At 43.6% G+C, this 24744-nt stretch overlaps 1 protein-coding gene across 1 annotated transcript in view; it reads left to right on the top strand.

The window, feature by feature from the left end:
* The first annotated feature begins 7382 nt into the window (after positions 1-7382).
* LAS1L (LAS1 like ribosome biogenesis factor) overlaps positions 7383-24744 on the top strand; it is a 44844-nt gene continuing 27482 nt past the window's right edge. The window contains exons 1-8 of the mRNA XM_033137429.1: positions 7383-7471; positions 8402-8632; positions 10026-10151; positions 11318-11387; positions 11600-11681; positions 15893-16075; positions 17929-17975; positions 19587-19696. Coding sequence (XP_032993320.1) covers positions 8451-8632; positions 10026-10151; positions 11318-11387; positions 11600-11681; positions 15893-16075; positions 17929-17975; positions 19587-19696 — 800 coding nt within the window. The 5' untranslated portion in view covers positions 7383-7471; positions 8402-8450. The remainder of the gene's footprint in view (positions 7472-8401; positions 8633-10025; positions 10152-11317; positions 11388-11599; positions 11682-15892; positions 16076-17928; positions 17976-19586; positions 19697-24744) is intronic.

Below are 24744 nucleotides of genomic sequence, written 5' to 3'. Positions count from 1 at the left end.
TCAAGCAGCCCCCTCTGACCAAGAGGATCATAAACAATTGCTGCCAGCAGAGCAAAGATCCCTCTGCAGCAGAGTGGCATGCAGTTATGAAAGTCTCTCAGAGTTTGCATCCCCTGGATTGCTAGCACTGTGAAAGGAATTACAGTGGTACCTCGGGTTACATACTCTGCTAACCCAGAAATAATGCTTCAGGTTAAGAACTTTGCTTCAGGATAAGAACAGAAATTGTGCTCTGGCAGCGTAGCAGCAGCGGGAGGTGCCATTAGCTAAAGTGGTGCTTCAGGTTGAGAACAGTTTCAGGTTAAGAATGGACCTCTGGAATGAATTAAGTACGTAACCAGAGGTACCACTGTATGTGGTTTTCTGGTGAAAAGGTGGGGGGCAGGGTAAATGCACATGCTTTGCATGTGAAAGGTTCTAGGTCCAATTCCTTGCCTCTCCAGTTAGAACACATGTGGGAAACCTTCTTCAGACTGCATGGCACAACCATCTCTAAGGGCCACTTGACAGCAGTGGTTGGGGCCTGAAGCAAAAGTGGGGAGGAGAAACAGACATGATTTTTACCTTTGAAAAGAAAAAGTCAAGGATGGGATAAAATTTGTTACCACACCTTCACCAGCTTATTCATGGTGGGTTACGTCAATTCAAAATTCAATCTTTGTTCAAAGTATTTTCATTAATAACAAGAGGCAAATACAGAAAAAAGAAATAAAAGATTGTTTTTTAAAAAAACAAAGATTAGTTGTCACAATTGTCAATAAAGAAAGAAAGAAATGTAGAATGCAGCTGTGATTTACTAAGCTAATAAGAAAGCATACTGAGAGGGAAAGGATGTGTTGTCTGTAATTACCAAAGGGTTCCATGGTCTCAATCCATTTCAAAGAAATAAACAACATTGGGCTGTAATAAATTAGGACACTTGCATAGATCTGTGGTACCTGACATTCCTGAGTCGCTGTGTTTGTATATAAAAAAATAAAATGAGACCAAATGGTGAAGAAGGGATCTTGATCACTTTTGCCCCTGAGCACTTTTGCTTATGCAAGATCTTTTCAAGAAGGGGCAAGCCTTGGAATAGCAATAATCAAGATTATTGAGATCAAAAGCCTTCCAGAACTTGGCAGTTGTGGCCTGGGCCACTGTCAAAAGATGCTAAACCAGTTCCTTGTTATTCAGGTCTCGACCCAAATTTACAAACAAATTTAAAAGAAAATTAAATAAAAAATTCCTTCCAGTAGCACCTTAGAGACCAACTAAGTTAGTTCTTGGTATGAGCTTTCGTGTGCATGCACACTTCTTCAGATACACTGAAACGGAAGTCACCAGACCCTTAAATATAGTGAGGGAGTGGAGAGGGGTATTACTCAGAAGGGTGGTGGGAATGGGTGATCAGCTGATAGGTGTGGAAAACATGTTAACGACTGCAATTATTACAGGGTCTTACAGGGAAAGGCAAGGGGTGAGATGGCTAAAGATAGCTTTGTCATGTACAGTGGTGCCCCGCTAGACGAAAATAATTCGTTCTACGAATTTTTTTGTCTAGCGGTTTTTTCATCTAGCGAAGCGGCAATGACAGCCGCGCTCTGCTAAACGAAAAAAAAAAGACGAAAATTTTTCGTCTTGCGAGGCATTCGTCTAGCGGGGCACCACTGTATAATGAGATAAGAATCCAATGTCTTTGTTCAGACCAGGTTTCTCCATGGTTTTAAGTTTGGTGATTGGTTGCAATTCAGCCACTTCTCTTTCCAGTCTATTTCTGAAATTCCTTTGTATTAAGACAGCTACTTTGAGATCTTTTATAGAATGTCCTGGGAGATTGAAGTGTTCTCCTACTGGTTTCTCTGTCTTGTGATTCCTGATATCAGATTTATGTCCATTTATCCTTTGGCGTAGGGTTTGGCCTGTTTGTCCAATATAGAGAGCTGAAGGGCACTGTTGGCATTTGATTGCATACACAATGTTGAAAGATGAGCAATTAATAGTCCTGAGATGGTATGTTTGATGTTGTTGGGGCCAGTAATGGTGTTGTCCGGGTTTATGTGGCAGCAAAGTTGGCATCTGGGTTTATTGCAGGCTCTGGTACCAGTGTCCATGTTGAGTCCTGTTGTTGTATTGTTGTGGGTAAGGAGTTGTTTTAGATTGGGCGGCTGTCTGTAGGCGATGAAGGGTCTTCCACCCAGAGCTTGAGAAAGAGAACTGTGCTCTTTCACGTAACAAAAGCTTACCATAGTTAACAGTGAATTGCACTTTATTTATTTATTTAAAGATTTTCTTGTTTTACAAAAGTGTGTGCAACGTCTCTCTCGTATTTTTTCCATGTAACATATTTACAAATCAGTTTTGGTTGTTGAGACATTAGGGAGAGAAGGGGGAAAGAGGTGGGTGAGGTGGGGTGACGATGTTTCTATTTTACTTAATATATGTAGGGTTTGGTGTCAGCGTTGTTTGTGTAGGTTCTCTGTTGTTCGCTTGTGCTTCTTTGGCAGTGAGAGAGGTCGGGATTGGTGTAGGGTGTGATTATTTATGATTGGCTGTGGTGATCTTTGGTTTCCTGTGTGAGTAGGGTGGGTGGGTGTTTGTGATCAGTTTAGCCATATTGATTTGTATGCTGTCGGTAGATTTTTGTCATTGTCTTGTTGGGCTGTGTGTGTGATGAAGGGGAATCATACCGGGGTGAAGGTGTCTTCTTCTGTTTGTCCCCGTGGTGAATTGCACTTTATTATTGATGAGGCCTCGGAGCCTGCACAGAGTAGAAATTAAAGTCCTCCAGCCAGGCCACATCTGTAAGTTAACTCTCCAGGAGTTAGGCTCCTCGGTCATAGCTGTTTCTCTTAAAACAAGGGCTCATGCCAGATATTTAGTTGGCAATGTATTCATTACAGGGAGGTGAAAACATTTGTTTGTTTTGTTGTAAGTTTTTTGGGGGGGTTAGACTACATGAGGTCTGAGCCCCTTATAATTCTTGAGATCCTCAACTTGACAAGGGTTAAAAATCTAATGGAGCATTCAATTGTTGAGGAAGCCAGGCCTGCTTTTTGGTGAGTCAAATATGTAGGGTTCTTAGTATAACAAAGGAAGTGGTTGGATGGCCATTTGTTATGAATGCTTTAGCTGATATTCCTGCATTGCAGGGGGTTGGACTAGATGACCCTCGAGGTCCCTTACAACTGTACAATTATGATTCTATGACTGCCAAGAATCCTGTGAACAGTAGTTCAGAGCTCACAAGTCTCAGCACCCTACACAAACAACTCTTTCTAGGATTCTTTTTTGGGGGGAGGAAGGGGGGGTAGAATGTTTTAAATGTGCTTTAAATACATAGTGTGAATGCAGCCTTTATGTAAATCTGCTGCTGTACATCCTTCCTTGGTTCCTGCCCTACTATGCTCAATCCCTTTAGTGAGGCACAAAGGGAATAAACTGTAAATGCTTTTTGCAGGCTCCTAGTTTACTACTAATCCTGTTATGCCTGATCAAAAAACTAATGGAAGACCCCTAAGGGCATCATGGTTTTTAATAGTAGGTATTTAAACAAGATGCTGTCTTTACAGTATACACTTGTGCATTTCAGCTTTTCCTTCATTATGCGGTGGGATGGACAGGGTTTTTTTTTGCCACACTTCCAGGAACACTTGGTTAATAAAATGTGTGAGACCAGGCAGGGCAGAGAGCCATGAATATGGTTGGTCTGCAACATGGAACATATCGAGCGATGAAATTTCCCTGGTTGTACTGGTGGTTATTAGTGATCTTTTGCCCACTTAGCCCTTCCCCACCTGCTTCCCACCTGCAGATCACGCCCCACCCAGGACATGCCCCCCCCCCAAGCAAAAAAATAAATAATAAATAATAAATGGTTATCGGCAGCCTAAAAGGAAAAAAAAGCTCAAGACTGGTCTTTCTCCCCCTCCCAAAATCTCAATAACAATTCAGCTCTTCCGCTCTTGCTGGAGGTACAGTTGGCCACTGTGTGTGTGTGTGTGTGTGTGTGTTGCGCCAGCTGTTTCCCCTTCCCTCATGCCGACAAAGAGCTGGCGTGCCTATCAGAGACCGGATCCTAGCCTGCACCCTGCTTGGTCAAATGGGGATGCAGGCTGAGACTTGGGCAGTGTCAGGGGGCAAATTCATCGTTTCCGGGATCATCGGGATCATCGTTGCAAGGGAGCTTGGCAAACTGAGTTCACTTGCATGGTGAGTAGTTCCTTTGCGAGGACTGAGGATCCTGGGAAACTGAGTTTTTCAGCCATTTGGGGCTTTCTGTTGGGGGGGGGTTCTGTTTTTTGAAGCTGTTTTTGTTTTTTGAAGCTGTTTTTTGTTTTTGAACCTGAATGACCATGGCTCCCCCCCCCCCTAGTTTTGATCCTGGGTACGCCCCTGACCCCAGAGCTTTTCCTCACTACACAGTATTCCTGTCCACTATTTCTCCCATGCAAAATATTCCTTAGTGCTGCTTTGGAGAAGTTTTTGTGTCCTGCGAGGTCACTGTTTCCTCCTCCTCCTGCTGCTGCTGCTTGGAACCATGCTACTGGAGGTCTAAGGTCAGGGTGGGCAAACACAGTAGTTTACTCTATTCTCAGGGAGAAGCAAGGAGCTGGGGAACTGGCTTTAAACTCTAAGGAAATTTTAAGGGGTTGGTTGGAGGTGTGAGGTCCAGGATGCCTAGGTTTAATTAATTGGTCATTTCTTCCCTTTTCTGAGGCTGTGACCTAAAGAGAGGCAATAGCAGAAATGACCAGGTAGAAGAATGCAGCTGCACTTGCTGCATTCCATAATATATGGTTGCATTAATATTTTCCTTCATACTGGTATTAGTAACATTCAGCGTCTCTCCACTTCAGTGCTTATACGACATCTGAACTGTGCCTTTAGGTTGGGGAAAGGTGGAGGGGGTGGGGTGTTCAGTTTGCAATTATTCTTTTCAATTTATTTTAAAGCAGCTGAACTTTTTTTTTTAAGGAAAGCACTGCAGGGCTGTTGTGCAGCAGTGAGGCCAGGAATGGCATGGGAGAGACTCTCCTGAGTAACATCCCTTCTCTACACCCATGTCTCATAGATTGTTTTGGAGGATACCATGGTTAATGGTATCAAAAGCCAGTGAGAGATCTTGTTAGAGCTACAGGGTCATGTTCTCCCTCTCCCAATAGTTGTCATTCACCAGGGTGACCAAAGCAGATTCATCCCAAATCCAGGTCTGAATCCAGATCGAATTGTGTCTACATATTGTTTCCTCCTGGAACGCCTGCAGTTGCATCACAATGGCTGCATAAATTCCTTGTCCCAAAAGGTGGTATGTACGACAGAGCAGTAGTTGTTAAATGCCATCTGGTCCAGGGTGGGACCCCCCCGGAGTGGTTGAACTATCACCTCCTTCTATGTGAGCAACATCACCCCCTCATAAAGGGCAAGGGTCCAAATGACATGTTGTTGGGTATGTATTCACAAGCACCCTGCCAACATCATCAGGCTGCAAAAGCTGAAACTGATCCCACAAAACATGACTTGATGGGAGTGCTTGAAACCTATATTGGGAATACATCCATCACAGCATTTAGCTCACTATGGAGATGAATAAACCTTGCCCTCAAAGTGCCTAGCAAACAACTCACAGAAGGTCTCTGAAGTGTCCTGGGCCCATTCCACTGATATAGGTGCCAACAGCCTGCTAACCACCCTGAAAAACTTCACCAGCTGATTTCTTGATGATGACTTGGAAGCAATGGAGCAGGCCCTCTTTGTGTTTTCACAGCCATAGAGTAGGCATGATTGCATGTGTTTGTATAGCTTTGCAGTGGGACTTCCACCACCTATGCTCTGTCATCCTGCCTGTCTGCTTCATCTCATATACAGTGGTACCTCTGGTTACGAACTTAATTCTTTCCAGAGGTCCGTTCTTAACCTGAAACCATTAACCTGAGGTACCACTTTAGCTAATGGGGCCTCCCACTGCCGCCGCCACATGATTTCTGTTCTCATCCTGAGGTAGTTCTTAACTCCTGGGTTAGCAGAGTCTGTAACCCGAAGTGTTTGTAACCTGAGGTACCACTGTATACTCTCTGGTACATCAGGGAACTGAATGTGCTCCACAGTAGCAGAGAAGCCACTCAGGAGTGATCATTTCCATGTCCCCCTGAATCTCGCTGTTTCATAGTGAGACAGGGGCCTTGGCAGGATTGCCAGTCCTAGCTGTTGTAAAATCCCTTAGAGAGTACTGGTGTCTGTAAGCATGGGCATGTTTAAAGATGCATCTTCAACATAGGAGAAGCTGAGCCAGAGTAAGCAACAACTGAACAGGAAGAGTCAGATTTTTTTATGCACTGTCAAATTTTGAGGGGACATATACCCAGGCCTGCCATCACCTAGCGACCTTCATATCAGAGTACAGTAAGGCACCTGCTTGGTCCCAACAGGCAGTGTTCTGAAGTGTAGGTGCTGCCACACTAAACAATCTGAGTTCTTAGTCTCAATAGGCATTTGGGGGATTCATTCGTATAAAGCAGGTTTCAGTCTTATGGATCAGGGAAATTACTGCCAGGTTATAGTGTGGGCAGGGCTGAGAGGGGACTGTCGAAAACAATGGAGGGTATCAAGGATCTGGTGTACCAACAGCAGCTACAGTAGATCGCCTGCCTGCCACGACTTCCCCACAAATAAAAGCTGAAGGGGAGGCATTGGAACCTGGATCTCATTTTGTGTGAAAAGTTGTGTGTGGAGAGTGTGAGGGGTTGTTTTTTCCTCAAAAACTTTGGCTGAAAGTTTAACGGGGCTGTGAGAAGCAGTTTGGGAGGACCTGGAGGAGACCAGGGTTCCATATTCCCACACTCAGCCACTGCCACTGCCTCTCGGCCTGACTTACCTTACAGGGTTATCGTGGGGATATAAATCGGGAACGGGGAGAGTCAGGTACACCAGCCTGCATGAAAAGATGGATGAAGCCTAAATAAACTCGTAAGATGCTTATATCTCTTCCCCACCTGAGTCACCTCTCAGTACTGACGCCTTTCACGCGAGCATGGTATGCTTGTGCGCTTCCGCCTTCGCCTGAGGAAAACATAGAGGCTTCCGCCCAACCGCAGCTGCCCTTAAAACCCTGGAATCCCGTGCCGTTGCTATGGGCAACCGTCACTTCCGCCCAGGTGAAGACCGGCAACCACAAACACCAAGCCTGGAAAGTCCCGGAAGCTCAGCCACCGGGGACAGTCTTGTTGCAGCTATGTCTATGCTTTCTCCCTCATATCCGCTTTCGTGTCGCAGGGGGCGCCGCGCACCCAGTCAGATTGCTCCCTCGCTTCCTTCGCTCCGCCCTTGCCGCTCCTACTGTAATTGGTCTCGCTTTCTCTCCCGCTCGTTTTCTTTTCCCCTCAGTCGGCCTACCCTCTTCTTGACTTTGGACGAGCTGGGGAGCCTCGCTCGTCTTCAGCAGGTCCCCTCGGCGCAGGATATAAGTGTGTGCGGCGGGTCTGCTCAGCATAAGGTGGACGTTGGGGACGGGATCAGCCCTGATGGGTGGGCGGGTGGAGTGGTTACAGGCCCGTCACGCACACCCTTCCCAAATAGGGCGCAGAGAACGGCGGTGGTAACCTAAGTGGTGGTTTTGCATCGTATGTATATATGGAACACCTCCTACACGTGTATCGCCAGACAGTGTATGAGTGTGTGTTGTATGTACGTCTGTAGATATATGAATATATTCGTAGGAATTGTTGTTCCATGTGCTGGCGGCGGCCTTACAGTAGTTCAACTCAATACAGTTTAAAGCAACATAGAATCACATAAATACTACTAAATACAGGTATAGTGATCCTAATTTATAAACTTGTGTTAGTGTGTATGTTTAAGTATAGACATCTGATATATTACGTATTTTGTGTGATGTATGTATAATGTGAAGGTATGAATTACTACTGAGTAAATGCAGCAAAAGCAGCAGAGACTTGAGTGTAATTGTGTGTGTGATATATTTATAGAGAGTGCACCCAAAACTGTTAGTAATTGTCATCAGTGTATGATTTTAGTGATTAACAGGATCTTACTGGGATCCAGAGCTGTATGAATATTAAAAAAATGTCTCTTTTATATTTATATATGCATCACACAAAAAGGTATGTTTATTTATGTGTGTATGGTTAGATAGATAAATGGATATAGGACCACCGCAGAAATGTAGGAAAACAGCATCAAGTATAGGCTAAGGAATTTAATTGTGTTAAAGGTGCTTCAAGATGTTCTTCTGTTTATGCTGCAACAGAACAGCACAGCTGCCTAGTGGAAGTTGAGTAAATGCCAGTTTTGTCCATACTGACTTTTGAACTTGTGTGGGACATAGGGACATCACTTTTTAGCTTGAGAACGCATATGAGACTTTGGTGTGTTTCAGCTCACAAAAGTTTTGTTTTATCCTTAGATCTGATATTGTTGGATCTGCGGAGGTTGTTGAAGAGTGTAGCCGCAGCATGGCTAGCGGTCCCAGTAGCACAACCCCAGGATGGAAGCAGATGTCTTGGCGGAAGAGGCCACAGAGTGTTGTGGCTTGGGAGAGCAAAGCTGAATGGGACCAAGTGATGGTGGGCCTATATTGTGGGGACCGTGAAATACAACGGGATGCATTGGACCGAGTATCTGCTTGGAAAAGCAGGTAAGAGGGAATGTGAACAGGTTGTAGAGGCAGCAAGCAGTGTGAAGTGCAAGGGCAAAGGAAGGATGGCAGGGGATAAGATGAGTCAGACTCTATCCCAGAGCTTTCCAAACTTTACATGTTGGTGACACACTTTTTAGACTTGCATCATTTCACGACACAGTAATTCAGCAAACTGAGGGTTAAACTATCCCCTTTCAGCCCCAGGAGAAGTGCGGGGAGCATTCACATGGCACATCTACACACTGCAACTGACACACTAACGTGTCGTGACACACAGTTTGGAAAGCTCTGCTCTATCCTATGATTGCTAAGGGTGAAGACCTCTGTCCTCTCCTCTGCTTAGCAGCACCTATTCTTTTCTCAGTCCCAAGCTCTTGGCTTTTCTCTTGAATTTAGATCAGTGGCTCTCAAACTTTTTTCTCTGGGCCACACTTTCAGAATAAAAATTTGCTTGCACCTCACTAAATTTTTTATTGATAAGAAATGCATTGGAAAACAAAAAGAAACAACTCCCGTCAATGCTTGCTTTATAATATGGAACGTGAGTACTTTATAATATGATCATGGGACATCCAGAAATTATAAAACAATGCAGCTACATAAGAAACATGAATCATTCTCGAAATATAATACAGTATAAATTAGCTTCTTACATAAGTATCTTAAGTACAGACTCAGTAAGAGGTGTGAGCTTTTGCCAGGTAATCTCATTTATATTAGGTCTAATTTGAGAGAAACAAACTTTCATCAACACAAAGAAGCCTTTCTCTTTTCTGATCTTCCATATTTGTTGAAAATCCCTGTTCACAAGAATATGTTGTGGAGAACTGTAGAAGAATAGCCAATGCTCTTGAAGAGAGGCATGGATTCTGCTTCTGGTTGCATATTCCAAAAAAAAATTTTATACTATACTGCACTGAAATGTTTAAATGTTTCTTTGAATGTCCTTGAATTTTCCTGCCACATGTACCTTCCTCTGCTGCCACACCCTTTGAGAACTACTGATCTAGATTAAAGGTGGGGAATTTATGGCACTCCAGATGTTGCTGGACTACAACTCATGTTATCCCTTGGCCACGCTGTCTGATAGGATTTGGAATTCAACATTTGCATGACCACAAGTTCCCTACCCCTGATTTAGATCCTAGTCAATTTCACACAGTACCTCTCTTTGGCAATTCCAGATGAAAAAAATGGCATACTTACATACATAATTTTATTTGTATGCCACTTTTCCACAGTTCAAGGAGTTCACAGGTCTACTTGAGGAAGGGGTTTTCTTAAACTCAAAAGTTTGAAAACTACTGCTCCAGGAGTTTGGAAGTATATGCTTTTTGTCTTCAGAATGGAGACAATCCTGACCTCACTGTGTTTCACTCTTTAAACCTAGGTATGGACATAGGATGCCATTAGCTGTGGAATGCACTGCAGATCTGATTCGTTGTAAACTCCTAGATGCCTCTGGTGTTCTGAAATCCCATGAAATGGTGCTTACATATGGTCTAGCTCTTGTGAGGTAAGAACGGGTAGACAGAGGAAGGAAGATCGGAGGGCTGGGAAGGGTGTTTGTGCTAGTCATTAATTCCACACCCCTAGTGCTAAGCAGGGAGAGATTAGTCTCTCTTTGTAGAAAGCTGTCATACTTTTATAGCATTTTCAGTCTACTGTATATATAATTCATAATTGCAGTATACACTAAAATTCCAACCATTAAGTTCTTGGGTGTTGGCTTCAGCTCAGGTTTACCCACAACTGAAATTCTGTTTTGATTTTAGTTAAGGTGAATAAAGTTTAGTAACTGAGTTGGCACATAGGAACCAACAGGTTCAGTTCTAGCTTGCATGAGAGAACTTTAAAACAGCCATTCAATTAGATTTAAATAATAAAAGCAAAACCAGACAATCCAAGATGATTGGTTTAAGGCATTTCACATTTTTAGAACTGCAGATTAGAAAAAAGTAAAGTGTAAGGTTCCCAATTCATTTAGATTAAATAATCCTTTTGGCAGCTGACACTTTTTGGGGCAAAAAAAAATTCACCCCCAAGTTTCTCTCACCCTAGTGCATATGAAGCTTCTCTATAGGCAACAAACCTGTTTACATCATCCAGCAACCATCAAATTTTGGAATTATATGACTGGTCTTTTATAAAATTCTGAAATAAATAGAGCAATATGTTCCTAGGTGAATTGTATAAGTGCATTTGATTCAGTCTGATCCTCATATATGAAGATGGTGCTTTATTAGTCTATTAAGAATTTACCAGTCAGATATTCTGTGACTGTAGTTTGAAATCAAACTTAAGTATTTAAGTCATGTTTTGATTAGTGTTGTGGGGCAGAGCAAGCTGATAGGTCTAAAAGAATTCTAAGTATGTAATAAATTTGAAATTTTAATCTTACAGTCAGAGACATGTACATTGTGCTCATGCTGATTAAATCTGATGATGCCCTTGAATGCACCACATCAGATATTATTGACTGAACTTTATTTATTTTTTGTGGATTCACATTCAGTGGAGACTTTCAAACAACAGTTCAGGTTCAGTTCAGGAAAACAAAATAAAGCTTTATTCCAGGTTTATATTTTGACTGCATTCCTGGAAACATTTTTTTTCAGACAAATGTATCATGAAAAACTAGAATCAGTTGTGTATTGGGTATTTTTTTTCTTTCATGTGCAGGTTTGTGAACCTCCTCACAGAGAGGAAGCAGAAAACGGTCATCATTCCACTGAGACGCCTAGCAAAAGAGGTAGGAAGGTTCCAGAGAATTAAGTCTCTGCAGGCTACAGACATCACACACACACGAGAGAGAGAGAGAGAGAGAGAGAGAGAGTGGCAGGCATGCAGGCAGGCAGGCAATTGGAGAATGATGACACAGATAGTATTCATCTCCAGCAAATGTGAGGGAGATCTTACCCCTTGCCCCTGTGATGTTAATGACCATTTGGTTTTCTTTCATAGCTAAACATCCCAGTATGGATTGTGAACCTTCGTCATGATTTGACCCATGGCAACCTACCTCACCTGGATGCTTGCCAAAAAGGTGAGTGCAGATTTATATAGTGCTATCTGTGCCCATTGTGTGGGAGAACGGGCCAGACTCCAGAGGCTCCCACCTGGAGAAATGGAAGCAGGGGTAAATGGAAATAATAGGTGACAAGGTGATTTACAAATAATTAAAATCAGTTTAAAGTGGAAAACAACAAATACATCTAAAAAGAGACTGAACCTGTTAACAAGTAAAGACTCATCGTAAAGACCCATTTATCCAGCTGGGGAAGCCTGTGGGAACAAAAATATCTTCAGTTGCTTCCAGAAAGTGCAGATAGTGGGTGCATGTCATAATATCTCAACAGGAATGCTGTTCCACAGAACAGGAGCAGCCACACTAAAAGCCCTGCACTGAATTACTTCAGAGTGGGCTTCTGAAATCGTTGGAACTTTCAAGAAAGACTCTCCCATAGATTACTGTCATCTACAGTCATACCTCGTGTTGCGTTCGCTGTGGGTTGCGAACGGCACGGGTTACAAACCCGGCAAACCCGGAAGTGTTTACTTCTGGGTTTCGACGCATGCGCAGAAATGTTCTGCGCAGGTTGCGCATGCGCGATATCGCTGCTCTGGTTGCATACTTTTCGGGGTGCGAATGGCACCCAGGAACAGATCAGGTATGTAACCAGAGGTACAACTGTACTGGGTATAAAAGGGGGTATAGTTATGTGTACTTGGGCTTAGTTGGAATACAGTACAAGGGTAAGTGTGGGGCAGGTTTGCTAAAGGCTTCATGGAAGAGCTGTGTTTTGAGGAAGGGTTGGAAGCGAGGTATTCTGGAAAGGTATTTCCGGGCAGAAGGGGTTGTTGTTCAGTCGTTCAGTCGTGTCCGACTCTTCGTGACCCCATGGACCAGAGCACGCCAGGCACGCCTATCCTTCACTGCCTCTCGCAGTTTGGCCAAACTCATGTTAGTAGCTTCGAGAACACTGTCCAACCATCTCATCCTCTGTCGTCCCCTTCTCCTTGTGCCCTCCATCTTTCCCAACATCAGGGTCTTTTCTAGGGAGTCTTCTCTTCTCATGAGGTGGCCAAAGTACTGGAGCCTCAACTTCAGGATCTGTCCTTCTAGTGAGCATTCAGGGCTGATTTCTTTGAGAATGGATAGGTTTGATCTTGCAGTCCATGGGACTCTCAAGAGTCTCCTCCAGCACCATAATTCAAAAGCATCAATTCTTCGGCGATCAGCCTTCTTGATGGTCCAGCTCTCACTTCCGTACATTACTACTGGGAAGACCATAGCTTTAACTATACGGACCTTTGTCGGCAAGGTGATGTCTTTGCTTTTTAAGATGCTGTCTAGGTTTTTCATTGCTTTTCTCCCAAGAAGCAGGCGTCTTCTAATTTCGTGACTGCTGTCACCATCTGCAGTGATCATGGAACCCAAGAAAGTGAAATCTTTCACTGCCTCCATTTCTTCCCCTTCTATTTGCCAGGAGGTGATGGGACCAGTGGCCATGATCTTAGTTTTTTTGATGTTGAGCTTCAGACCATATCTTGCGCTTTCCTCTTTCACCCTCATTAAAAGGTTCTTTAATTCCTCCTCACTTTCTGCCATCAAGGTAGTATCATCAGCATATCTGAGGTTGTTGATATTTTTTCCGGCAATCTTAATTCCGGTTTGGGATTCATCCAGTCCAGCCTTTCGCATGATGAATTCTGCATATAAGTTAAATAAGCAGGGAGACAATATGTCGTACTCCTTTCCCAATTTTGAACCAATCAGTTGTTCCATATCCAGTTCTAACTGTAGCTTCTTGTCCCACATAGAGATTTCTCAGGAGACAAATGAGGTGATCCGGCACTCCCATTTCTTTAAGAACTTGCCATAGTTTGCTGTGGTTGACACAGTCAAATGCTTTTGCGTAGTCAATGAAGCAGAAGTAGATGTTTTTCTGGAACTCTCTAGCTTTCTCCATAATCCAGCGCATGTTTGCAATTTGGTCTCTGGTTCCTCTGCCCCTTCGAAATCCAGCTTGCACTTCTGGGAGTTCTCGGTCCACATACTGCTTAAGCCTGCCTTGTAGAATTTTAAGCATAACCTTGCTAGCGTGTGAAATGAGTGCAATTGTGCGGTAGTTGGAGCATTCTTTGGCACTGCCCTTCTTTGGGATTGGGATGTAGACTGATCTTCTCCAATCCTCTGGCCACTGCTGAGTTTTCCAAACTTGCTGGCATATTGAGTGTAGCACCTTAACAGCATCATCTTTTAAAATTTTAAATAGTTCAGCTGGGGTAGTAAGAGACAAAGGTCAGCGTCCTTTGGGGGAGCAGTAGATCTGCAGGTGATAGAGATGGACTATCAGTCTCACTGGCAATCTATGTGCAGTACAATTGCACGTTACATGCAATTAACTTTCACAATTTCAACCTGACACAGTTGAAGGCAGACAGGTTGAAATGGCACATGGCAAAGCAAAGCAAGACATAGAGTTACCTGGCATAGAAAGAGCTTTTAAGCTCTCTGCCTTGCTTGGGGGCCAATGCCTGCTCAGCATGCTGGCTCTGGGATACTGTTATGAGATCTTACAGGCCATTACTAGCCTTCCAGAGCTGGCCCACTGGTTGGGCATTTCCCCGCCCCCCAGTGCAAACCATGGAGCTTAAAAGGATTGCCTGGCATGAGATTGGATTACCTGGCATGAAAAGCACCTGTCTGCTTTGCTTTCTGGGCGTGACCCACTCAGCATGTAGCTCCGAGAGTACTGGAGATATATGTGGAACCATTGCAGGTGTCTTGCTTTTGAGGACCTGTTTGATCAGAGATAACATTGGGACAAAAGATACATTGAACGCTAATTCCACCTTCACTTGCTGATCTTCAGCCACAGTGGGCTGCTCTGTCGCACCAAATGCCTAACTGCTAAGTGCAGTACTTTGTTATTTCCAGCAGGTGGTGCTGCGCATTTAGGGCTTGGCAAATGCTTTCACCAATAGAAATGGATGATCCGAAGATCTGGACAGATAGAGTGTTCATTTGTAGGGAAATGGAAGGCAGTAGAGCATCATTGTAGATGGAAGAGAGGAAGTGCTAGCCTGTTTTTTTGCTCCAGCGGAGCTCCATGCTGGGCAAAAATTTGGTCCTGTCCAACTATATGATTCTAATTCTAGATACCATGTTTTCCTGAAAACAAGACGCTGTCTTATATATTTTTTTCCTCAAGAAAACACACTATGGCATATTTTCGGGGGATGTCTTATTTTAACCGCTCTGCGTCAGTACGCTGCACAGCCACGCCTATCCAGGCCGTCTTAAGGGAGGCGCCGCGTTACTATGTCTTATTTTCGGGGTATGGCTTATATTGCACAAATGCGTAGAAATCCTGCTACAGCTTATTTTATGGGTATGTCTTATTTTCGGGAAAACACGGTAGTACCTTCCCACCATAGACAAGTCTAAGAACAGGCTCATCCAGGTCGTGATCCACCAAGCTAGTTACAGTTAAGATTTTACATTGTAGAGCAGGCACCCCCGAACTCGGCCCTCCAGATGTTTTGTGACTACAATTCCCATCATCCCTGACCACTGGTCCTGTTAGCTAGGGATGATGGGAGTTGTAGTCTGAAAACATCTGGAGGGCCGAGTTTGGGGGTGCCTGTTGTAGAGCACCATAAGTGCCCTGGTAGGAAGGTGATAAATGGATGTATTAAGCCAGGCACGTCCAACAGGTAGATCGTGATCTACTGGTAGATCACTGGATGGCTGTGGTAGATCACTACCCCCCCCCCAAGAAGCTCAACAAGTTTGGCTCCCCCCAGAAAAGCTCAACATTTATCCCTAAAAAACTTGGTTTTCTCCTCCATAAAAAGCTCAACAACTTCAACCTGAACCCCCCCAAAATGGGCCTTCCTCCTTCCTAAAAAAGCAAAAAAGCTCATCAACTTTGACCTGAATCCCCCCAAAGGGGGTAGATCACTACCAGTTTTTTAACTCTGTGAGTAGATCGATCCATATTCCAGGAAGAACAACAATGAATTTTCCTGGTGCCTAAAAGTTGACAGTGTTGGCACCTGGTGAACCTCCTTTGGGAGAGCATTCCATAACAAGGGCAGCCACTAAAAAGACATGCACTCTTGTTGCTGCCCTCGGCACGTTTCCCTGTATGGAGCAGTTATGAGAAATTACTTGTAAATCTTTCACTTGACCAGGCTACCTTTGTTTTACTATCTTCTCTATACTGTATAATGTGTTGTCACCTCCAGGCTGTGATATTGTCCTGGAATGGCTCCGGCAAACATATTGGAGCCGCCAGTTGGCCAATAACCTAATAAGAGGATGTGATGAGGATGAGGAATCGCTACTAGCAGGTACCGGGTCCATCAGCAGCATAATGGAGCCTGAAAAATTGGAGTCCCTCGACTGTCAGAGAAATGTGGTGTTTCAAGGTGAGTACAGTCGCCATGTGGGTACACACTGCTGCCCAGTTACAGCTATGCTAAAATCCTGGATTTCTGCATTGTTTTCTTGAGGTGGGAAGCTGGGGGCAGAGAGGAGAAAAAAGGAGCTAGAGGTCAATGGTATGAACCTAGTAACAAGTCTGCATCTGTGACAGAAGTTGAGGCATGGAATTGTCAATTCAAATGGAAATTGGGGAGATGAAACTAGTCACCTTGGGCCCCTAAGAAGCTTATAATACTCTGAAGGGTTGGGAAGGTGTTGCCATTATATTTAAAGAAACTTCTTCAATGTTTTACCCTCTCCTCCCCCACCCCACCCCACCTCCATCTATATGGCAATTAAGCCTTCACGCTCAGTGCTAGAAGGTAGTACCAATGCCTTAAGCACTCTGGCACACTGAGAAAGAAAATGTTAGCCCCAAACAGTGCTATGTGGCTGGTCATCCCTGAGCAGGAACCCCTCATTTTGATGTACGGATCCCCCTTTGTGTTAACTAAAGCCAATAGGTAACCCTTAAAAAAAAACCCACAAAATGTTTCTAATGTGTGTGCAGTTTTCTCTGCATGATGGCAGAGGTTTCACCAAATATTCCATCATCTTTTAGGACTGCTGTGGGGAAGCCTCCAACCCACAGAGCCTAATCAGGCCCACTGGGCCTCCCTATTTGGCTCTCCAAGCTGTTTTGGCCAAGCCACACCCAATTGCCCCACATTGGACATCTAGTCCACAGGTAAAAGATCCTGCTTGCTGTTGAAAGCGGGGTTTGCAGGTACCAACTGTGCCATAACCTGGTCTGATAATCTCTACAGAACTCGCAAAGGCACAGGGCTTTGCCATAGTTGGCAATCAGCTGATTTTCAGCACCTTAAAAGTACTGTTTGCCTACATGGCTCAATTCAAAGCACATGGGGAAAAGAAAGTGTTCACCTTAAGCTGTTGTGATGTCAGATTATTGTCTTGTTGCTAGTCCCACTTGCTTGACAGGTTTGGTCTGCAGGAGTTGGTGGGGGTAAGGATATAGCCCACTAGTCACCTTCAGTTCTCCACCCCTGCATTGAGTCATGCTGAAGCACTGATAACCTGGGGCTGGGGCTTGCTGGAGATGAGGGTGTGGAGAGCATATTAGATGTTAGTTCACCATTCTCACCCTCATTGTACATGTCCTCATGGCTACTAGCTGCAGGGCTTTTGGCATCCCTGCCTGAAAAAGGCTTCAGCTTCAGAAGCATGTCTCAACAAAAAGCAGCCATGCAGTACAGGTGACCTTCCTTGGTAGGAATTTAAGTAACTTTGGGGCCTAAATGGAGCCTAAGTGTATGAAGTGGTGCTGCTGATGTGAAGAGGATTATATAATCATTCCTGCAATGCAGTGTATTACCCAGATCAGCCTTCACCAATCTGGTGCTTGAGTGCCCTCTACTTGTTTTGGGCTACAACTCCCATCAGTCCCAGTTAGCATGGCCATAGGCAAGGGCTGACCTAGATGATGCCCAGTGCTTCTCATTTCCTTTTGAGGAAATGTCACCCCATCAAGAGCAGACCACTACCTATCCATCAGTTATAGGGAACCACCCACTAACACTGCCTCAGTCATATCTGAATTGAGCTTCAGTTTATCAGCTCATAAAACCATAGAATTGTAGAGTTGGAAGGGTAATTTTGCAGGGGGTTGGACTAGATGATGCTCAGGGGTCTTATGATGGAAAGAGTTCTTATGATGGAAATAATACGTAGTTATTTGTTAAATTAGCATCATGCTGTTTGAAGAAATGGTGCTCAGAGTGTTTTGCATTTCATAGATTTCAAAACATTTACTGTCCTTCTTCACTTGCCTTCCCAGAGAAAGTCATGGAAATTCTGGTTTCCTATAAAAATCAACAAGCTGAAGTAAGTTTCACAGATTTGTACTCTAACGAGGTCTTCCTGATTCATTTTTGAAGTTGTAAAATATAAAGTTCAAGAGATTTTGCTCTAGATACCACATTATATTTTCCCTGGACCTTTTGACAATGCATATAGAGAATCATACCGAGGACTAAATTTCAAATAGGAATTGTGCTCCAAATGTACATACCATATACAGTATCATTTAGACGTCATGTTAGAGGGGTGGGGAACATCCCAGTGGGGTCCAATTCAGCCCGAGAGGCCATTTTCCCCAAACCATGCCTACCCTCCTATCAGCTGACGCCACTTGAGAGGGTCAGAAGGAATAAGGCGGCATAGTGTTGGGTTCAGGCTCACAAAAATGCTGCCTTCGTGGAGGGCTCGCTTATGCTCAAACACAGCACTAAGTAGCTGTTTCTCCCATCCCTGTAAAGTGATTTTGGGAGTGGGGGGAGAAACACAACTATGTTTTGCCAATTAAAGCAGCAAAGCAGAGAGTTCCCACTTGCTGCTGTCACTTGTAAACTCCAGCCTTGCTTCTCACGTCCTTGTCAGTGGCAGGGTGTGGGGAAGCATGCAGTTTGCCAGCCTCGTCCAGTGCTCCCAAAAGTGCTGGAACATATGGCTGACACAGTATCCCTTGTGGTGTGGTTCCTAGGCAGCAACTACATGCAAAGGATTTTGACAGCCCACCTGCCTGTCCAGTTTGGCCCGTGAGGCTGATCCCAATAAGGATCTGGCCCTTGGAGCCAGAAAGTTGCCCCACCCCAGTTCTCATCATTGAACATAATAAAGAGGTAGATTAATTGATTTCCCACCCTTTCTTACTGGTACAGATCACAAAAGCCCATAACTTCTGCACTGGCAATAGATGAGTAGCAATGGATGACCCATCCCTGAACACTGATGGATGGATCCAGTGAGGCTATTTTTCACTGGCCTTCTTACAGCACAATTCCTCCTGTTTGTTTATATATTTGAAAATATATATCTATTGCTGTGCCATAAAAATGTATCCAAGTGGTTTACAGCAATAAAACATAAAACGGTACAGTAGAAACCATACCTGTATTAAAAGGTTAAAAACAGATATCAATTAACTGTTGTGGAACATTTTATATTTTAATTGCCTACATAGGCCTGACAGAATATATAAAGTTTCAGCAGTGGCTGTTTAAAAGTTGACACAGAAGGGCACCTGCTCAATCTCTGTTGCCAGAGTGTTCCCCAGGACTGGGCCAGTGAAACTAGAGGTTCAGTTTCTTGTTGGCAAATGAGCCTCACCAGTTTAGGGAACAACCCAAGATGCTCCTGCAGATTATCTCAATTATCAAGCTGGGGTATAAGGGTTTAAGCAATTCCCAAAGTGTCCTGGACCTAAGTTATTCAGGGCTTTGCAAATTAATGCAGGGACATTCAACCTGGCTTGGTATTAGATGGACACCCGGTGCAGCTGTTTTAACAGTGGTGTCACATAATTCTTGGCCAGATGCCCTCATCAGCAATCTGGCTGCCACATTCTGGAACTTCTGAACCAGACCCAAAGGCAGTCCCACATAGAGTGCATTACAGTAATCTAGCCTGTTAATTGAGTCTTCCTCTTTGTGTTAGGTTCTCCAGCAACCGCAGGACATCAATCAGGTCTGCAAATTGTGGTACAACTCTTCCTCAGAGATACAGTGGATTGTGGCCCAGGCGAAAGAGTTGTTCCTAGAGAACAAGTAAGGATTTTAACCTAGTTGAGTCTGAGACCCACAGTGGCAGGTGTCTACCGTGCTTGCAAGTACATAGTGATATTTCCCAGTTAGATACTATGCCATCATAACAGAGCCCCTCCTATGAAGGCAGGGGAAGTTAGTTTGCATGTGTAAATACGCAGGAGCAGCCATGCAAAGTTATACCAAAGTGTCAGTTTCTGCCAGCCTTGAGCAGAGTGAGGGCACAAATAGCAGACACAGGAAGCTGCCTTATACAGAAGCATACCATTGGTCCTTCTAGCTCATTTTTTTCTGAACCAACTGGTAGCAGCTCTCCAGGATTTCCAGCAGGTTGCATTCCCAGGCATTGTTCCTGGGAGATTCCGTATGCAAAGTAGATGCTGTACCACTGAGCTATAGCCTTTCCCAGGAGCAAGTACTGAGCATGAGGCCTAGAGCTGTGGGAAAGCTGTCCAGTAGGAACTGAATGTCAAGAGCAGATGCTTTGATAAAGAGAATAGGAATATTAAGGGAGCTGACAAAAGGACAACGTAAATGGACTCTCCATGCTCTTTCTTCTGCTAAAAAACTGATATTAATTCACTGGAAACATGGCTCCCTTCAATCAATGGATAGAAGATATGATAACTCTAGCAACATATGAATGGATTACTTTTAGACACAGATTGTGTATGGATAACTACAATGATAATTGGAATCCATTCATAGAGTATAATGTTTTGTTAATAATTTTAAATTTATTGGATTAATTGTACAGTCGCACTTTGGTTGTTGAACGCCTTGGTATTTGTCCGTTTTGGCTCCCAAATGCTGCAAACCTGGAAGTGAGTGTTCTGGTTTGCGAATGTTCTTTGGAAACCAAACATCCGACGTGTTTCCTTTTTTTAATAAGAATTTATTGGATTTTAACAACAATAACAAATACAAAATACAAAAAAACCACTACAACAAAACTATAATACTACAAAAATACAAAAAACATAACAAACAAACACTTATTCACCTATTCTTATCTTATTCATAACATTATTTTGGGACCTCCTCATGTCCTCTCTTCTGCGTACATTTCTAATTAACTATAGTAACTTTATAACATTGTAGATTCTTCCTTCTCAACTAATCTTAATCTTTATATATCATAATCATCATATACCTATAAACTTATTCCTAATAAAAATAAACATAACACAATTCTAACTTCTTATATCCTATCTTAGCCTGGTGGTTGATTGGAGCATGTGCTGGCCTTGTCTCCTTCTCCCAAGTAAATGGAATGAAATGAGATACTTTGGGCTGTCTAGTGTGCACTGTTTGGGCTTTGGCACAGTGGTTATAGCTTTAAATGTTTTGTAGCAAATAAGATTTACTGTGACTTTTCTATCTTATCGCACTCTGGGTGCTTCCGCTTAGTGGCTGTTTGTAGGTGCCGATTGACTACTTTTTTCATATTATTTAGGCCCATTAAGAGATTCTGGCCCAGTTTGAACAATACTCTTCACTTGACATTCTCTCTCATGTCACCCCTTGCCTTTCCCTGCAAGACTAATTGCAACCATTAAGAGTCGTCAACAGGTTTTCCATACCTATCAGCTGATCACCCATTCCCACCACCCTTCTGAGTAATACCCCTCCCCACTCCCTCACTATATTTAAGGATCTGGTGACTTCTGTTTCAGTGTATCTGAAGAAGTGTGCATGCACACGAAAGCTCATACCAAGAACAAACTTAGTTGGTCTCTAAGGTGCTACTGGAAAGAATTTCCTATTTTGTTTCCTATTTTGTTTCGACTATGGCAGACCAACACGGCTACCCACCTGTAACTCTCTCGTGTATGTTTAGGAACTGAATGCATGCATTACCTCCCTGCACTCTTGGTGCACCTGTTCTATCCCCAGATATCCATGGATAGAATGTTTTCTGGGTAAAGTATACATGGGCTCAGGTTGGCGGTCACTGCCTAGATTTTATCTGGGCTATTGATTGTAGTGTTCAGGTTCATGCATATTTGATTTTACACATGCACTCAGTATTCATATATGCCCATTTGTGAACACAGAGAGGGGATGAAAGGTGCAGTCTTGCTCCCATGTGTGGTGGGGAAGAGTATTTTCAGGACCACCATGCTGTGAAGGAGAGAAGGTTGTGTCAACCTCCTAAACACCTGCAGACAATGAACTTGTGCCCTCTTGTCTCTGCAGATTGTGGAGTTCTCATAGCAACTGTTCTGTTTGCATTATTCCCTGACAGCGCAGAAGATAAGCTTCAGTGTTCTGCTCTGTTATTTACATTTCTGAGTCCTTCTTTTAAGCATGTCCTGCTGTTTCTTGATAAAGCAGAATTTGCTTTTGGCACTTAGCATTTCAGCAGGGCCTCCTGTTTACTAGTGATGGGCAATAGGAAGAGTAGGAGGCAGCTCTGCAACACAGCCCAACCACCCCACCTCTATCTTGCTTAGGAGTCTTGGATGAGAGAACACACCACAGGGCATGCTTCTAACGCATTTCACAAAAAAGTGAAGGGAAATGTGTTTCTGTTGAGGCTGCTTCACATGCAAAAACTTGTCCAGCTCAGAGTGAAGTAGTGGAGGGAAAGGGATCAGTAGCCACAAGGCTGCAGTAGCATTTTAAATTGATTTGTGGTGTTCATCTGGGTCTATCACCTGCCCAAATACAAGGCAATTCACCCACCAGCTTTCTTTCCCAGATCATCTGTCACAGTCCAGGGCACTGCATGCTATGGGCAGAGAGAGTAGGTGTTGGTTTAGCATTTGACTAGCAAAAATTACAGCCTGTCGAATTTGGGCCAGTTATTTTAAGGCATTAATTAGTCTGAACAGTAAACAACAACCAATAACAGAGAGAACTGTTCTGACTACAAAAACTACAAAAACTGTCCGAGGAGCACAGGAAGCTGTCTTATTTCAGTATAATCACTGTTAGTAACCACCGGTAGCTTTTTCTTCCACAAATTTGTATAAGAATAAATTTTTTTTTTCTTTTTTTTGGTATGGTCAACGGGCAGGAAGAGCCTCTTCAAAGTGTTAAGTGGAGGTTTCCCGTCATTTACTACCTGGTTGTCTGCAGTTGCTGTGGATTGAATCTGAGCATTTGTAGGCCAAAAAAGGTGCTCTCCTTGTCTGTTTCTAGGCCCGATTTTATTAGGACAACAGCTCAAACAGAGCCTGTTCCTCCCAATAAGTATATGAACCTAGGAAGCAGCCTTGGACCGAGACTCTGAGAGTCTGCAGACCCCGAGGGTCTTCAGTAGAAGATCTTTCACATCTACTAAATGAGAAGGATTGAGCCTGATACCTTCTACGTAGAGTGAAAGCAGGTGCTCTGCTGCTGAGTTGTGTCCTCATCCCATGCATCAGACTGCTGTGACTAATTGTATTTGTTTTATGATTTTTTTGTGAGCTTGTGACTTCTGTCTGGAGATTCCTGAAGAAAGTTTAGTTTATTGTGTTGCCAAGAGTGTCAGTAGTTGGCATTTTCTTACTGAGACCTAGTAAAAGGTAATCTGTTGAATGTGGCTGGGACTAGATATTACAGTTTCCTTCCGAAAACAGCAGTCGCTTTGTCCCCTTCTGCCCCATGGTAATGTCTAGGGAGCTGAAATGTGTGATGGGAGTGGTGTTGCATCGCAAGGCTCGCCTCTTCCATGTGTGAGGATGGGGAAAGACAGTCCTAATGAGACTGTGTTGCATCCTGTTAGTGCCAGAGAGATGGGGAGAAGGTGTGGGGCTGTGGTCAATGGCTCCAGAAGATTCCTGGCAGTGACCCAGGCCATATGTTGCTGTCAGCTCCTCTCCCACCGGAGCAACAGAGGAATACAGCTAAACAGTGCTGCCAATGGCATACCCCCCCCATGTGTGCTCAGTTGATTGAACCCTGATTCCAAGCTGGAGCCCACCCAGTGGGTCAGTGTCACTCCATTGAGGGCCTTTGAGAACCAAGCAGCCCAATATCCTCTGCTTTGAAAAAATATCTTTAACTGCTGATAAAAATCCTTCCAAGGCCAACAAATCTAAAACATGGGAGTAACTGTTACTTTGTGTTCAGTATGTCAGGAATCTTGAAATAGGTCGTAAATTATTTTGCTTGAAACCTTGAACATTTGAGAATGATACTGTGGTTTGATAGATGTCCTCATATGAATTTACTGACACAAACTTGTGAGTCTGCCAACAACCTACAGCACCCAGGTGGCACAAGTGAATGGAGTATAGAATTTACTCTTTCTGCGGGGTTGATTGTAGGGTTGACCCATTGAAATGCCACAAAAGGAGACATGTTGCCCAGTTTACAAATGCAGGAGTATGACGTGGTAGAGACGTAAGTTGAAAGTTGGATTGTCCTGGTAGTTTACGGGGGAATCCCAGGTTAGACTCAGTTCCATGTAAAACAAATGAATCTCTGCATGTAAAAATCTAGCACACTCATTTCATGCTAGATTTGTATTTGCACAATTCTCATTTTGTATAGGGTGGGCATTTGAAAATGGCACACATCACCTGCAATCTAAGGTGATGCAGTGCATTCTACCATCTCATTTCTGGAGAATGTGTAGACCAGGCCTTTGGTGTACAGGTGATATTCGAAAAATTAGAATATCGTGGAAAAGTTCATTTATTTCAGGAATTCAACTTAAAAGGTGAAACTAACATATGAGATAGACTCATGACATGCAAAGCGAGAGGTGTCAAGCCTTTATTTGTCATAATTGTGATGATTGTGGCGTACAGCTGATGAAAACCCCAAATTCACAATCTCAGAAAATTAGAGTATTAAATGAAATCATCAAAACAAGGATTACAAATAGAACAATAGTGGACCTCTGAAAAGTAGAAGCATGCATATGTACTCAGTATTTGGTTTGGGTCCCTTTTGCATCAGTTACTGCCGCAATGCGGCGTGGCATGGATGCTATCAGGCTGTGGCACTGCTGAGGTGTTATGGAAGACCAGGATGCTTCAGTAGTGGCCTTCGGCTCTTCTACATTCTCATATCTCTCATCTTTCTCTTGACAATGGTTCAGGTCAGGCAAGTTT

This window comes from Lacerta agilis, chromosome Z (genome assembly GCF_009819535.1).
Source record: "Lacerta agilis isolate rLacAgi1 chromosome Z, rLacAgi1.pri, whole genome shotgun sequence".
Taxonomy (NCBI): domain Eukaryota; kingdom Metazoa; phylum Chordata; class Lepidosauria; order Squamata; family Lacertidae; genus Lacerta; species Lacerta agilis.
Note: the sequence above shows the minus strand (reverse complement) of the source record. Positions and strands in the feature narration are given on the sequence as shown.